General features: G+C 39.5%; 1 protein-coding gene across 1 annotated transcript in view; it reads right to left on the reverse strand.

Annotated features, from left to right (window-relative positions):
- Positions 1-15212, reverse strand: part of Tex14 (testis expressed 14, intercellular bridge forming factor) — a 76104-nt gene that overhangs the window by 26927 nt on the left and 33965 nt on the right. Inside the window, exons 11-19 of the mRNA XM_076870244.1 lie at positions 14104-14255; positions 12530-12720; positions 11941-12091; positions 8331-9118; positions 6691-6794; positions 3846-3971; positions 3555-3643; positions 2291-2572; positions 652-752 (exon numbers count right to left, since the gene is read on the reverse strand). Of these exons, the coding sequence (XP_076726359.1) occupies positions 652-752; positions 2291-2572; positions 3555-3643; positions 3846-3971; positions 6691-6794; positions 8331-9118; positions 11941-12091; positions 12530-12720; positions 14104-14255 (1984 nt within the window). The remainder of the gene's footprint in view (positions 1-651; positions 753-2290; positions 2573-3554; positions 3644-3845; positions 3972-6690; positions 6795-8330; positions 9119-11940; positions 12092-12529; positions 12721-14103; positions 14256-15212) is intronic.

Raw genomic sequence — 15212 nt, forward strand, 5'->3', positions numbered from 1 at the left:
AAATATTAAAAAGTACAGAGCATATCCATTCTACCCTTCCTTTTTCTGCTTATTTTGCTACATTGAAGCCCTGACTACCACAGCATCAGACAACTTTCTTTTCCCTACCTTCAGACATCTCTTTGTAGACATTTTGTGACTTATTTCCTTGGACACTGCTTTTGCTGCACCCTTTCCCTCCTAGTACACTTAATAGTTGTCACATTGAAATTTCTCAGATAAGCCTAGTCTCTCCCATGCTACAGGGAGGCTCCTTCCTTGACCTGCTTGTTCGGCTCCAGTCCTCGCATGAGAGAAAGAACAAATTATCCTGAGTGCTCTGTACAATATGATTAAATACAATGCTGTACTGGATTCTTCAAAAGATTTTACATTTTATCACTAGTGTATTTTTATATGTGTCATTATCAATTGCTGTCTATATTCTATAAATAGTCATGGCCCTGTAATTTTTTTTTTTTGTGGTACTGGGGATTGAACTCAGGGCCTTGTGCATGTGAGGCAAGCATTCTACCAATTGAGTTATATCCCCAGCCCCTCTATCTCTAACTTCTATAGATATTATTTTGGTGTCATAACATGTAATGACAACTTTGCTCTTCTATATTAGGTCCTTGGGCTCAACTTGGTTCTCCAGACCATATTACTTACACTGTAGGATTTCTCAACTGCCACAGATGCATCAGAACTTGCTTGAAAGGATTCACTATGCTCTGGCTGCTCATTTTTTCTGGAGGACAGGTGCCTGATACCTAATGATTATATTCACAATCAAGGTCATGGTCATGTAGTGATATTCAGATAACATTAAAGGGATAAAAGATAGTGTGAAAGAAGAGACACACAAGTATTCTGCCAAGGGTGTCCACATCCCATATGTTAGCTTCGTTGTAGAGAGCAGACACTGTTAGTTTAACCTGGCCCAAAAAAATGCAGCCCTGGATTATCCAACCTTTTGCCCAACCATTCAAGAGTGATACTTGGGACTAAGGATGTGGCTCAGTGTACAGTGCTTGCCTAGCAATATGAGGTCCTGGGTTCAACCTCCAGCACTGTGGGAAAAAAAAAGAAAAAAGATACACACACACACACACACACAAAAAAAATCAAGCCCTATCTATCTATCTATCTATCTATCTATCTATATCTATCAGTACTGGGGATTGAGCCCAAGGGCACTTTATTACTGAGCTAGTCCCTGACTCTTTTAAAATTTTCAGATAAGATCTCCCTAAGTTGCTTTAGGGCCTCGCTACATTGCTGAGGCTGGTCTCAAACTTGCAATCCTCATGCCTCAATCTCCTGAACTGCTGGAATTACAGGTATGTGCCACTGTGTCCAGCAATGGTAATTTCAGGTGTTTTTAACTCACAACTGTGAAATAATATCCCACGTCCTGATTGTAAGCAGATTACCAGGTGGAAATACAGTTATCATTTTTAACCTGTAAATCTATTAACTAATGATAGTAAATGTCGATTATTGCTAGGTTCCTCTGGATTTATTTCTAGCTTAGAATAAAAGACAAAGGCTGGGCATAATAGCACACACCTGTAATCCTGGCAATTTGGGAAGTTGAGGCAGGAAATAGAAGGTTCAAAGCCAGTCTCAGCAATTTAGCAAGGCCCTACGTAACTCAGCAAGACCATCTCAAGATAAAAAAAATAAAAATAAAAAGAGCTGAAAATGTAGCTCAGTGTAGCACCTCTGGGTTCAATCCCCGGTACCCTCCCCCCAAAAAAGCAAAGAAATGAGCAGTAGGAAGCCGTGGTCCACCTCCTCCCTCAGGTAAGGAAGGTTCAGTTACTTGCTAGATTACCTCCAGGACCAGAGTCAGTAAATGAAGATTATTTTACTTCCTTTGGACAAAGGAATCTTGTTTCAGTAATAGAAAAACTTAAGAACCAGGCTCAGCGGCTCACGCCTCTAATCCCAGAGGTTTAGAAGGCTGAGGCAGTTAAAGGCCAACCACAGCAACTTAGTGAGGCCCTAAGCAACTTAGTGAAACCTTGTCTCAAAAATAAAAAGGTCTGGAGATCCCTGGTACAAAAAAAAAACAAACAAAAAAACAACAACAACAACAAAAAAATAACTTATGAATCTCTGGATAGCTTTGTGTGAAGCACAGTGTGGTATAAAGGGTCTGCTGCTTTTCTTTGGAATTCAAGTTTCCCAGAAAGGTAAGAAAGGAAAGAGTATGAATCAAAGGAAATATGCCAGGTTTACTTATTTCTGAGAGCAAATAACTTGATAAAGTTCACCTAACACAATTCCCCCCAACCAAACTTACTGGTGAATCTTTGAGGCTCAGGCTGTTTGCTGTGCTTGTCACTGTCACAGCCACTACTGTCCATTTTTCCAAATTTGACATTTCCTCCTGTCTCATCATTTTCCCTGTGATATACTACAACTTGCTTCCAGTCCATGTTTTGAGGGCCCTTAACAAGGGGCTGCATCAAAGGAGCAGGCTGATTTTCAGCTTCACTGTTTAAAGTCAAACTACTTTGAGGATGCCAAGGAGGTACTGTGAGCTGCCCAGTAGCTGCTTTCTCTGCCATTTCTTTCACTTCCACTGGGCACAAAAGAAAGCAGTATTTAAAACATCACTATGAACATTGTAAATAAAAGCCTTCACCTTTAATGTATAATACTACTATAGTCATATTGTAATAATGATTGCCTTTCTACAGTTATTATCTTCTCTTGCCCTGTTTGGCTTAAAGGAAAAACAAATGACAGAGCAAGGGTAGGGAATTTCAGTTGGTTAGCCTAAACAACACCCTTGTTGTTGAATTCCAGAGTAGATGGCAACACAAAACTTGGTAGATGGACCCTCCTACTAATTTAACAAGAAAAATGACATCTGAAATTCCCAGCCCATAGTAATTAATGAAAAGGATTCTATTTGAGTTTGTTTAGTCTTTGTAGACTATAGTGAGATTATATGTGTTTTCATTTCAAATGTTCTACACTTCTGTTCATGTCACTTAGTACTAGTATTAAAAAAACAGGCATATGGGGGGCTAGGGTTCTGGCTTAGCAGTAGAGTGCTCACCTAGCATGTTCGAGGCCCTGGGTTTGATCCTCAGCACCACATAAAAATAAATAAATAAAATAAAGGTATTGTGTACAACCACAACTAAAAAATAAATATTTAAAGCAAAAAATCAAAAGAAATCCAGACATATCCTTTTAAAACTGGTTTACAGAAGGATAATGTACTGGATGTATGAGAGCAACACTATATGATCTTCATTTCAAGGATGTTTATATATTAAATATCCATATTGTATATTGTTTTATTACACATGTTAACTCATACACATATAAATATTTCCTACAAAATATAAAAATGAAAAACCATTTCCCTTTGATATTCTGTAGCCAGAAGGGTCTTGCTTTTAAAATGGAAAGATCTCAGAAGAAAAATAGGGGAGGACTTTGCTGTGGCTTGAAACAGTGAAATACAGCCTGTGTACTTAGAAATATCAGTAAGATGAGAAATATATTTAAAATTTCATTTTGCCTAACAAAACCCATGAATTCATACTTACTTTTCCATTTTATGTGTATCTCTCCATCATCTTCATTATTTCTTGACTTTGTATTATAGATTTCAGAAGACACACCTTCTACACTGGTCCTAAATTACACAGGTATTGGAGGGAGGGAATGGGAAAAGGGTGGACACAAAAACATTTGTTCAAGTTCTTGACAGAACTCAAAGCCCACTAGTCTACTCAGACCTGTCCCCTACTTCAGCAGCTATTCCTAAAACAGCACTGACTCCTTATTACCACCAGAGGGCACAGGACTCCCAGAGTTCAGACTGCAAGGTTCCTTACCTTGTAAAGCCCTGGTGAAGGCTGGGTGACCCAGAAGGTCTTTTTGAGTGGCTTGACTCCGGAAAGAGTATACTACTTAGCTGTGTGACTTGGGCTCGCTCACTGGTATCTCTAGGCCTTCCCTGGCTGGAAAATGAAAGGATTGGGCTAGAAGATCTCTAAATCTTTTTCAGTTTCCAAGTACAGATTTCATGATTCTAAAAATGGTCTTGGGTAATTTTCAGAAACAGAAGAAACCCACAATTGAAACAATTTCACCACACAGAGTCCATCTACCCCTCATTGCCACAAACCATAGGTGAATAGCCCAGGTGACAGTTCTACTTCTACCCTTCCACAGAATTCTTCAGTAACAGGCCCATCTCTACATCAGTGATAGCACAACCAACATTTGCAAAGATCCTGAAGAAGAATCCAACACCATCAGTTTAGTCTCACCAAGTTTTGGACCCTGACTTTGCTGGGTCAGTTGTCAGACTGGCCAATGTCAGTCTCTCTAGATGAAACTTCCTAATATGCAAAATGATTGTATACATTTTATCATCTATTAATCTAACTTCAAAAATGTGTGATCTGAATTCCCCATTGTCAGAATGTATACACTCCAGGTAGACCAGAAGGTGGAGAAATCAGCTCTGAGTCAGCTTATTTAAAGAACTTTTTGGCAACAACTATCAAGAATCTTCAAAATATTCAAACTCTTTAACCTAGTAGTTCTGCTTCTGGAAATCTATCCTGAGGACATAATCCAAAATGCAGAAAAAAAAATTTATTTGCAAGTCACTGTGTCCTTGTCCCTACATAAAAAATATTAAACAACCTAAAAATCTACAATGGGGGATAGCCAACAATTTCAAAAACAAGTTTACCATTTTTAAAAACAGCGAGGTGCTGTAGTGCACACCTGGTGCACTCCCAGCTTCTAGGGAGGTCTGAGGAAGGAGGACTACAAATTGAAGACCAACCTGTGCAACATACTGTCTCAAATTTTTTTCACATTTTAAAAAGGGCTGGGGTGTACCTCAGTGGTAGAGCACTTGCCCAGCACATGTGAGGCCCTGGATTCAATTCTCAGTAGTAAAAATAAATAAGTAAATAAATAAATGAATGAAATTGATCTCATAGAAATGTAAAATGGTGGTTACCATAGACTGGGGCTGTTAAGAGGCAAAGGTGGGGGGAGAAAATGGTTGGCCAAAAGATATATAATTATAGTTTTATGGAAGAAATAAATTATAGGAGATCTACTGGGCATGGTGGCAAATACCTATGATCCCTGCTACTTGGGAGAGTGAGGCAAGAGGATTAGAAGTTCAAGGCTAGTCTGAGCAACTCAGTGAGATCCTATCTCGAAGTACAAAATAAAAAGGGCTGGAGATGCAGCTCACTAGTGGAATACCCTGGGCTTAATCCCCAGTACAAAAAAAAAAAAAAAAAAAAAGAGATCTGTTGTATAGCAGGATAACTACGGTTAATGATGATATATTCTTCAAAAATGTATAATGGGAGAGTATAATAAGAACATTATGTGCTTTTACCACAAAAATGATAAGTTATGTGAGGAATTTAATTGATAATTACCTAGATTTAACCATTCTACAATGAATATATACCTCAAAACAGCATGTTGGGGCTGGGGATGTAGCTCAAAAGTAAAGTGCTTTCATAGCAGGCATAAGGCCTTGGGTCCAATTTCCAGCCCACCTCCCCCAATCACACAAATTATGCTGTATATGGTAACAGTGTTATCTGTCAATTTCTTTTTAGTTTAAAAATTATAAAAACAAACACATTTGGGGATAAGGGTTTAGTGCAGTGGGAGGGCAATTTCCTAGAAAGTGTGAGGTCCCAGCACCATACACACAAAAAGAAAACATATTTATTTCTTCTCTAGTAATTCCCTATATGTGCCTATTATTCCAGTAACTCAGGAGACTGAGGCCAGAGGATCAAGACTGAAGCCATACTGGGCAACTTAGTGAGACCTGTCTCAAAAAAAAAAAAAAAAAAAGGAGGCGGGTTAGGGAGCTGGGAATATAGCTCAGCAGTAGAGTGTCCCATGGTTCAATTCCAGTTTTGCAAAAAAAAACAACTAATAATAAAAAATAATAATACCCCTTATATATTCTCCTATGAATTATCTGTGAGAAACCCAATTCACTTCATTGGGCTGGAATGTATCTCAATGGTAAAGTGTTTGCTTCACATGTGTGAAATCCTGTGTTCACTTCTCCAGTTCAAAAAAAAAAAAAAATAGAGAAAGAAAAAGAAAAAAAAATCCAACCAATTCACTTCATTGATATGGCTTGAAATCAGACACCCCAGGGTAACAGTGATGTTTAGCATCACATACTTTAAAACAACCAACAATGCTGTTTTCTGATTAGTTTGATTTCTGAAGCACTGGTGAGTGAAATATCTGCCATTTCTTTCTTTCTTTCTTTATCTCTCTCTCTCTCTTTCTTTGGCATGGGGAAATTATTCAGAGGTGCTCTACCACTGAGCCACATCCCCAGCCCTTTTTTGTATTTTATTTAGAGACAGGGTCTCACTAATTTGCTTAGAACCTTGATAAGCTGTTGAGACTGATGATTTGCTTTTGACAACTGATGAGTTCTGATTAACTTGCCAGCCACTTTGCCTGTGATATATCCTGTACGTTTCCATTATGCTACTCTTTAAACTCTTTTGGTAGAGAGAATATACCAAAATCTGTTTCTGAATTACTCTTCTTCATTACTCACAATCTCTTTGTCACTAAAAATATGAAGATCATTAAGTGGCCTCAAAGGCCACATGAGTCTAAAGACATAGTGACACAAAGAAAGATAAAATATTGACCCACCTACTATTTTGGTTCCTGCTTTTTTCCAAATTGTCCTTGGCTCCTTGAGTGGTCTGAGATTGCTCATCTGTGTTCTGTTTTCCAGGGCCACAAACAGTTGGCAGCTTACAAAGCAATAAATATATATTTCAGTGCTTTGATGAGGGAATTCTCTTCGCTTTCACCACCATTCAAAGCCATTCTTGCTAAATGTGTAGAAATTACCAGACCCACCATGATGATTTCTTTTTCTGTGTTTCTTATCTAGTAATCTTTCTCTTAGTTGGAGGACTTTACCTAGAAATGTTGGACTCCAAGAACCCAGTCCATACAGAATACAAATGGAAAATGCTCAGGAAAGTGTATTTTTTTTTTTTTTTTTTTTTTTGCGGGCAGCGGGGAGGTGGGGATTGAACCTCAACCACAGAGCCATATCCCCAGCCCTATTTTGTATTTTACTTAGAGAAGTTGCTTAGCGCCTCACTTTTGCTGAGGCTGGCTTTGAACTTGTGATCCTCTGCCTCAGCCTCCTGAGCCCCTGGGATTACATGCGTGTGCCATTTTTTAAAATATTTATTTATTTTTCAATTTTAGGTGAACACAATATCTTTATTTTACATTTATGTAGTGCTCAGGATCGAACCAGTGCCTTGTACATGCTAGGCGAGCACTCTACCACTGAGCCACAACCCCAGCCCAGTAAAGTATATTTTTAATTTCTATTTTGTCTGCTCATGAAGGCAGCAGATCTTTGTGGTAGGAGCCCTGGGCTTGGGCATTAATCCAAGCTTTACTCAAGACTAATCTGAGAAAATCCTGTACTTCAATTTCCTCATCCATAAAACAGGGACCATTAATTCCTACCAGTGGGGATGTTATGAAATTAAAAATAAAGGCTATGATACTTTGGAAGTAGCAGAAGAAACGAAGTTTACGTCCTTCATTCAAAAGAGAGATTTTGGAGGCTGGGACTGTAGCTCAGTGGTAGAGCACTTGCCTACTGTATGTTGAGGCACTGGGTTCAATTCTCAGTACCACATATAAATAAATAAAATAAAGGTCCATCAACAAATGAAAAAAAAATTTAAAAGGAGAGATTTTTGGTCTGCTTTTCCAAACTTTAGCATAATTTTAACAAACTTAATTTCCTAGCTTACTGAAAATCAAAGCAACAAAAGTGGGAGTTGGAGATGGCAGCAAGACACATAAAAGTGAGAGGAGACATCAAAAATGGTCACAAAGGATGAGCACGGTAGTATACACCTGTAATTCCAGTGACTTGGGAGGCTGAGGCAGAAGGATTGCAAGTTCAAGCCAACCTCGGCAACCTAGCGAGACCCAACAACTTAGCAAGATATTGTCTCAAAATAAAACATTTTAAAAGGGCTGGGAAGCTGGGCATGGAGGCTCACACCTGTAATTCCACCTGAAATAAAGCCTCTACTAGTTGGTGCTTTTATATGTCATTTCCTGCACATAAGTCAGGGGCAAAGTTGATCCTGGATCTAAGGCTGACCCTTCCTCTCACTCTGATTTACCTGTTGGCTGGTCTCTGGCTGTTCCCCAGTGCTTTCTTCAGATACTTGGGTGAAAGACTGCCAGGCACAGTCACTTCTTTTCTTGGGTTTTTTGCCCAAATGTCCCCCTTCAAAGCCTTTCACTGTTCTTGGAGACCTTGCCAGGGTTGGGCAATTGCCACTGGTGTCTGACTTGGGACTCCATGAGAGCTGCATGACAGGAGGAATATAACTCAAAGCTGGGGGGCCCAAGGCTGAAGGTGAATCATAGGTGTCTGAAAACTCTCTTGAAGTAGCCCATAAAGACCTGCATGTTTCCTGCTCATTCTCTAACAACTCAAGTTCATCTATTTTCTGCTGGGTGTTCCTCAGCAAATCAGCATTCTGGTGCATTAACGTCTGTGAAATCTTCAGATTCAGCACACACTTACTGATGTACTCCTCAGTCATGGACCTGCTGCTCACTTTGCCCTTGGCTTCTCTGGTTGGCTCAGGTAGGCCGAGTGAAGCAAGTGAACCATTTTGCCAGTACCCGAAGGAGAGCTCTGTGTCAACTTCTGAAGAGCTCTCATCTTCATCACAAAAGTAAGCCTCTCTCTCCATCTTCTCTAACTCTTCTTCCACAGACTGCAGTTCACCTACCAGGTTTGGTCTATACCCCTCAAGAGATGAAGCAGTTCCTGGGTGCTCCTCCTCTCTGTCATCCCCCAAATGTAAACAGCCTGAGTAGATCTCATTGATTTCGAAGCTACAGAGGCTTTCCTGACTTGTTCGGGGGCTCCGGATCTCTTCTGCCATAAATGGAGGAGCTGGAAAAGGAGTACCTGGATTCTGAGATTCCTGGGCCATCAGACTTGAATCAGGGATCTGAGGAGCTAATGTTACCTTTGTGGTGGGAGAAAAGTGACCCCTTGGTGAATGTGGCTGACTACCTGTGGAAAAGAGGAGTAATATGCAACTGATTAAAGGGATCACATTCATCCAGGTGTGATGATGTACACCTGTAATCCCAGCTAATCCAGAAGCTAAAACAGGATGATCACCAAGTTTGAGGGCAGCTGAGCACTTTAGTAAAACTCTTTCTCAATAAAGGGCTGGAAATATAGTTCAGTGGTAGAGCACTACTGAGTTCAATCCTTTGTACCAAGACTTAGCTATTGCTTAAGAGGCATAAGAATATAGAAATGAACCAGGCATAGTAGCACATGCCTATAATTCTAGTGGCTTTGGAGGCTGAGGCAGGAGGACTGCAAGTTCAAAGTCCACTTTAGCAATTTAGCAAGGCCATAAGCAACTTAGCAAGACACTATCTCGTAAATAAATAAATAAATAAATAAAAAGGGATAAGGATGAGATGCCAAATCCTAAGAGAAATGTTCCGAACTTCATTTATAATGTGCTCAAAATGTATTTAATTGTCTGGGTGCAGTAGTACAGACCTATCATATCAGCTTGGGAGACTGAGGCAAGAGGATCACAAATTCAAGGTCAATTTCAGAAACTTGGTAAGGATCTGTCTCCAAATAGAAAATAAAAAGTGTTGGGAATGTAGATAAATGGTAAAGCACCCCTGGGTTATATCACCAGAATCAAAAGCAAAATAAAATGTGTTTAAATGTCAAGAAATGCAAAATTATATGCCCCTGGATTACAAGGACTATACGAAAACTTCTTTCTTTCTTTCTTTTTTTTTTTTTGGTACCAGGGACTGAGCAAACCAAAGGTGCTTAACTATCGAGCCAAATCCCTAACACTATATATATATATATATATATATATATAAATACACATACACACACACACACACACACTTTGGTATTGAACTCAGGGGCACTTGATCACTGAGTCACATTGCTAGCTCTATTCTGTATTTTATTTAGAGACAAGGTCTCACTTAGTTGCTTAGCACCTAGCTGTTGCTGAGGCTGGCTTTGAACCTGTGATCCTTTTACCAACACACCCAGCCTTTATCATTTTATTTATATGTTTTATTTATAGACAGGGTCATGCTAAATTACTGAGGCTGGCTTTGAATTCATGATCCCCCTGCCTCAAGCTCCATAGCCACTGGGATTATGGGCATGTGCCACAGCACCTGGTTTCAGCTTTCTTTATATACAAAAGCATGTGACTATTTATGTGAGTCAGAGCTATATGCCCGGTACTTGTTTTTTGAGACGAGGTCTCAGTATATCACCCACATTATCTTAGAACTCCTTGATCTCAAGCAATCCTCCTGTCTCAGCTTTCTGATTACTGGAATTACAGACACATGCCACCACACCCTGCTAGAATTATGCTCTTGGTGAGCATCTAATAAAAAGCAGTTGAAACATGGTTCTCATGGGAAGGATAAATAACTCCAAAAAACAACTCAAATAACTCCAAAAAATAATGCCAGAGCTGACTGCATATCATCCTTGTTGTAAGCTTGAAGTAAATGAAGAACAGAAATAATGAGAATTTGAGGGGCCACTCTAAAGGTCTCCAGTCCTATCAAGAGAAGAATTCAACTGACTTTGGAATTAGAAGGCCTAGGTTCTACAATAACTTCTGTAACCCTGAGCAAGTCACAACCTCCCTAAACCTTAGTTTTCTTATCTGTACTGCTTTCCAAATGTACTAAAAAGAAATAAAGTAGGAAAAAGGTTTTAAGGAAAGACCAAAATGTTAACAAACTATTTCCAAGTGGTAGAATTAAAATATTACTAAATTTTTCTTCTTTATTCTAAATTTTCTATAATGCAGAGATAGTAGTTTTTTTGTTTTGCTTTGTTTTGTACTAGGGATTGAACTCAGGGGCACTCAACCATTGAGCCACATCCCCAGCTCCATTTTGCATTTTATTTAGAGACAGTGTCTCACTGAGTTGCTAGCGCCTTGCTTTTGCTGAGGCTGGCTTTGAACTCGTGATCCTCCTGCCTCAGCCTCCCGAGCCCCTGGAATTACAGGAGTACACCACCATGCCCATTTTGTTTGATTTTTTGAGATGAAGTCTCACAATGTTGTGCAGGGTGGCCTCAAACCCTTAGATTCAAGCAGTCCTCCTGCCTCAACCTCCTGAGTAGCTGGGATAACAAGCACAGGCCACCATTCCAGGTTAGTTAGGAGACAATAGCTTTAAATTTAAAAATTATTTTTCAGCTGGGCATGATGGCACACTCCTGTGATTCCAGCTACTCAGGAGGTTGAAGCAGAAGAATTGTAAGTTTGAGGCCAGCCTGGGCAACTTAAGAGAGACCTGTCTCAAAATAAAAAGTAAAAAGGGGCTGACGTTGCAGCTCAGTGTTGGAGGGCTTGCCCAGCACACAGGAGGCACTGGGTTTGATCTTCAGCACCACATAAAAATAAATAAATAAAATAAAGGTATTGTGTCCATCTACAACTAAAAAATAAAAAAATAAATAAAATAAAAAGGGCTTAGAATGTAGTTCAGTGATAGAGCACTCCTGAGTTGAATCCCTAATACCACAAAAAAAAAATCATTTTTATTTGTGAAGCAACTAGATAATTCTTAAAAGTAATCATGCTAGAAATAAACATTATTACTACTCAGTTTTGCATCCAACCACGTACTTATAGAACTGAAAAAGTCTAATATAATTTTAAAGATCTTGATTTTTCCCTAAGGAATCTATCTTTTTCCAGCATGGATTACATGTGCAGTTTGAGGAATCAATTAGTTACCATTCATGTGACTCTCAAAACACACTGGTGTCAAAAATAATATTCAAGCTGTGAATTAAGGCCATACCTGTTTCCTTTAGCTCTTTGATTTCCAAGTCTGAGGTTGCTTTTGGATGTTCTGAAGTCAGTCCTAGATAGACACTGACATCAGGATGGGGTTCATATCTCTGTGCCCTGGGGCTCTTAGTTAGCTGAGTTCTTTGGGCTCCAATAAATTCCTATTAACACCAGAAATATTGTCAAGGACATTATCTGCAGTCATCTGAATGTCACTGATGTTTCAGAAACCAAAATAGGTAACCGATAAACTGCCTCTTACTTGTGTTGGGTTGACTTAACTACAGTTCTCATTAGCCAATTTATTGTTATTCCAAAACCTTGAAAGCAATAATAACTGCTATTCATTGAATCTCTGCTATGTGCTTATAGTGTGCCTCTGTGATGCATTGAACTCCACCTCCCCAACCCCGGGACCCACTCTCTTCCTCAATTTGCTGTTGCCCTTACCAGGTTAAGCTGTTAGGCTTTTCTCAGAAACACAGGAAGAATATAATAAAATGAAGATTTCCAAAACTTCCTACAATTCATCTCTAGTTTCTCCCTATTCTCCTGAGCTGGGTAAACAAAAATAAACTCCCAACAACTTTGGGGCTTGCCTTTAAGTCATTCTTCAGAATATACCGGATATCTTGAAGGTTCATAGTTCGGTCTTTCTGCTTGACCTGGATGCCTGATTTAACAATATCATAGTAAGGTTTGGGAAGCCTGACATCAGCCTCTAAACAATTTCCCAAGACTACAGCTTCTTTAATAACTGAGCCGTCTAAGCCATTCCAGGGTATGTTGTCTGTAAGGAAAAAGTCATAGGTAACATTAAGAAATAAACTGAAGTTGTATAACCTTAGTCAAGTTACCCAACCTCTTTAAACATTCACTTCTTTCTGTAGAAAAACTACTTAGAAGCCCAATCACAAACAAAAAACTACTTTACTCACTTACCAGGGAAATCCCTGACATTTAGAGAGTAACAGTGTCAGCATCATGTACACATTGGTTCCTCACTGACAGACTTGGGGACCAAAGAAAGTTTCATGGCATTAGACTGGACAGCCCAATACATTTATCTCATTGAAGGTCATGGTTTTACCTGTGGGACTGCAAACACCACGAAAGGTTCCTAACTCTTGGTATTCCCTCAGTGAATACTCTGCGTGTGTCTGTTCCTCTTTTGAAGGAGTCCTTATATCTTCTGATATGTGACTACTTCACATTACACTCTTGTAGGATTGAAAGGGTTTCTATTTCATTCACTGGTTATATATCTACTGAACCCTGGGTATGCTTAATTTTATATTTACTTCTCAGAAGCCAGTCTTCCCCTCATTTATCAATCCTTAAGAGGAACATCAGAGATTCAAAAATACTGACATCAAAACTTAGTTTAAAATTTTTGCTTGGGGGCTAGGGATGTAGATTAGTGGTAAAGCATTTGCCTAGCATTCATAAGACCCTGGGTTCAATCCCTAGCACTACAGAAAAAGAAAAACCTTTGCTTGGATTAAATGCATTATCATGAACGAGCAGGCGAAAAAGCTTTGCTGAATCTTAAAGAACAATTAAAAGAGAAAGGTTTCTGGGAGACCGTCTTGCATTTTCCGTAAACACAGATAAGCTTCCTTAACGAAATCTGTCAAGTGCAGTGGTGCAAACCTGTAATCCCAGCGACTCAGGAGGCTGAGGCAGGAAGATAGCAAGTTTGAGACCTGCCTTAGCAACTTACTGAAACCTTTAGCAACTTAGCAAGACCCTGTGTCAAAATTTAAAAAATTAAAAGGTCTGGGGATGCAGCTCAGTGGTAAACTGTCCCTGGTTCAATCCCTAGTACCAAAAAATAAATAAAAGAAAAATATTTTTCTAAGTTGTACATTTTCTTTCTTTTTTTTTTAAATTATTTTTTTTAAAGAGAGAGGTGAGAGAGAGAGAGAGAGAGAGAGAGAGAGAGAACTTTTTTGATATTTATTTTTCAGTTTTTGGCGGATACAACATCTTTCTTTGTATGTGGTGCTGAGGATCGAACCCGGGCCGCACGCATACCAGGCGAGCGCGCTACTGCTTGAGCCACATCCCCAGCCCCTAAGTTGTACATTTTCATAAAACTAAATAACTCCCAAGTGGGGGAACCCAACCTGAAAATGAGGATTAAAACAACATTAACATGCTCCTTGATCACCTGTTAAAATCTCTTGTATGATCATGGAAAAGCTGTAGACATCTGACTTCACTGTGGCCGCCTTCTGTAAGATCACCTCCGGAGCGGCCCAATTGTACAGCTGAGTGGGGAGGGGTACTCGAGTCAGGTCCCTGTGTATACCACTGTCCTGGCTACAGAAGGAAACACACAAGGCAGGGCTCATGTCTTAAAGGGTCTTTGTGATAACCACACAGTGCACTGATGAGATATTTGTGAAAACCGGCAACTTCTTTAAGCTTCTGAAAATGAAGCCAGATCCTGAACTAACCCCCACTGCTCTGGATGGAGCTGCTCAAACACCCGAAATACTTGGTAATTCCTGCCCACCCCCAACCTCATCAGAATATTCTCCTACTCACTCCACTCAAGTCACAGGGACCTTCTTTGAGCTACTCCAACATGCCAACCACATTACCACTTCAAGTCTTTGCACAGGTGTTTTCTTCTGTCTGGTATGCTCTGTCCAAGGATCCTAGAGCAACTTGTAACTAAAGTATTAGTTGAAAGTCACCTCCTCTGGGAGGCCTTTCTGATTACCTACTCTAAAATAGTCCTGTTTTATTGGCTTCAGGACACTTGTTATCTGAATTTTTTTTTGTTCATTTTTTTTTTAGTTTATTATTTGCCTCCTCTCCATTGGAGTCAATTCCTTGAGAGTAGGTACCTTATTAGCATGCATGGTGGCACACACCTGTAATCCCAGCAACTTGGGAGACTTTGGCAGAAGTATCACAAGTGTGAGGCCAACCTCAGCAACTTATCAAGGTTCTGTCTCCAAATTAAAAAAAAAAAAAAAAAAAAAAGGCTGGGAATATAGTTAAGTGGTAGAGCACTTGCCTAAAATGCACAAGGTCTGCAGTTTTCACTACTGCAAAACAAAAGCAAGAGACAATAAGTTCTTTCCTGGTCTGGCATAAGGATGACCATTTCAAACTTTGGGTAAACTTCCCTAAATAACCTAAATAACATTTCTTTCAACAGAGTTTTGGGTTTTTTTGGCAGGGGGAGGACAGGGGTATGGTTATAAGGTATTGAATGTATTTTGTGCACACTAGGCAAGCACTCTACCACTGAGCCTCATCCCCAAG

This window comes from Callospermophilus lateralis, chromosome 11 (assembly GCF_048772815.1).
Source record: "Callospermophilus lateralis isolate mCalLat2 chromosome 11, mCalLat2.hap1, whole genome shotgun sequence".
NCBI classification, from domain to species: domain Eukaryota; kingdom Metazoa; phylum Chordata; class Mammalia; order Rodentia; family Sciuridae; genus Callospermophilus; species Callospermophilus lateralis.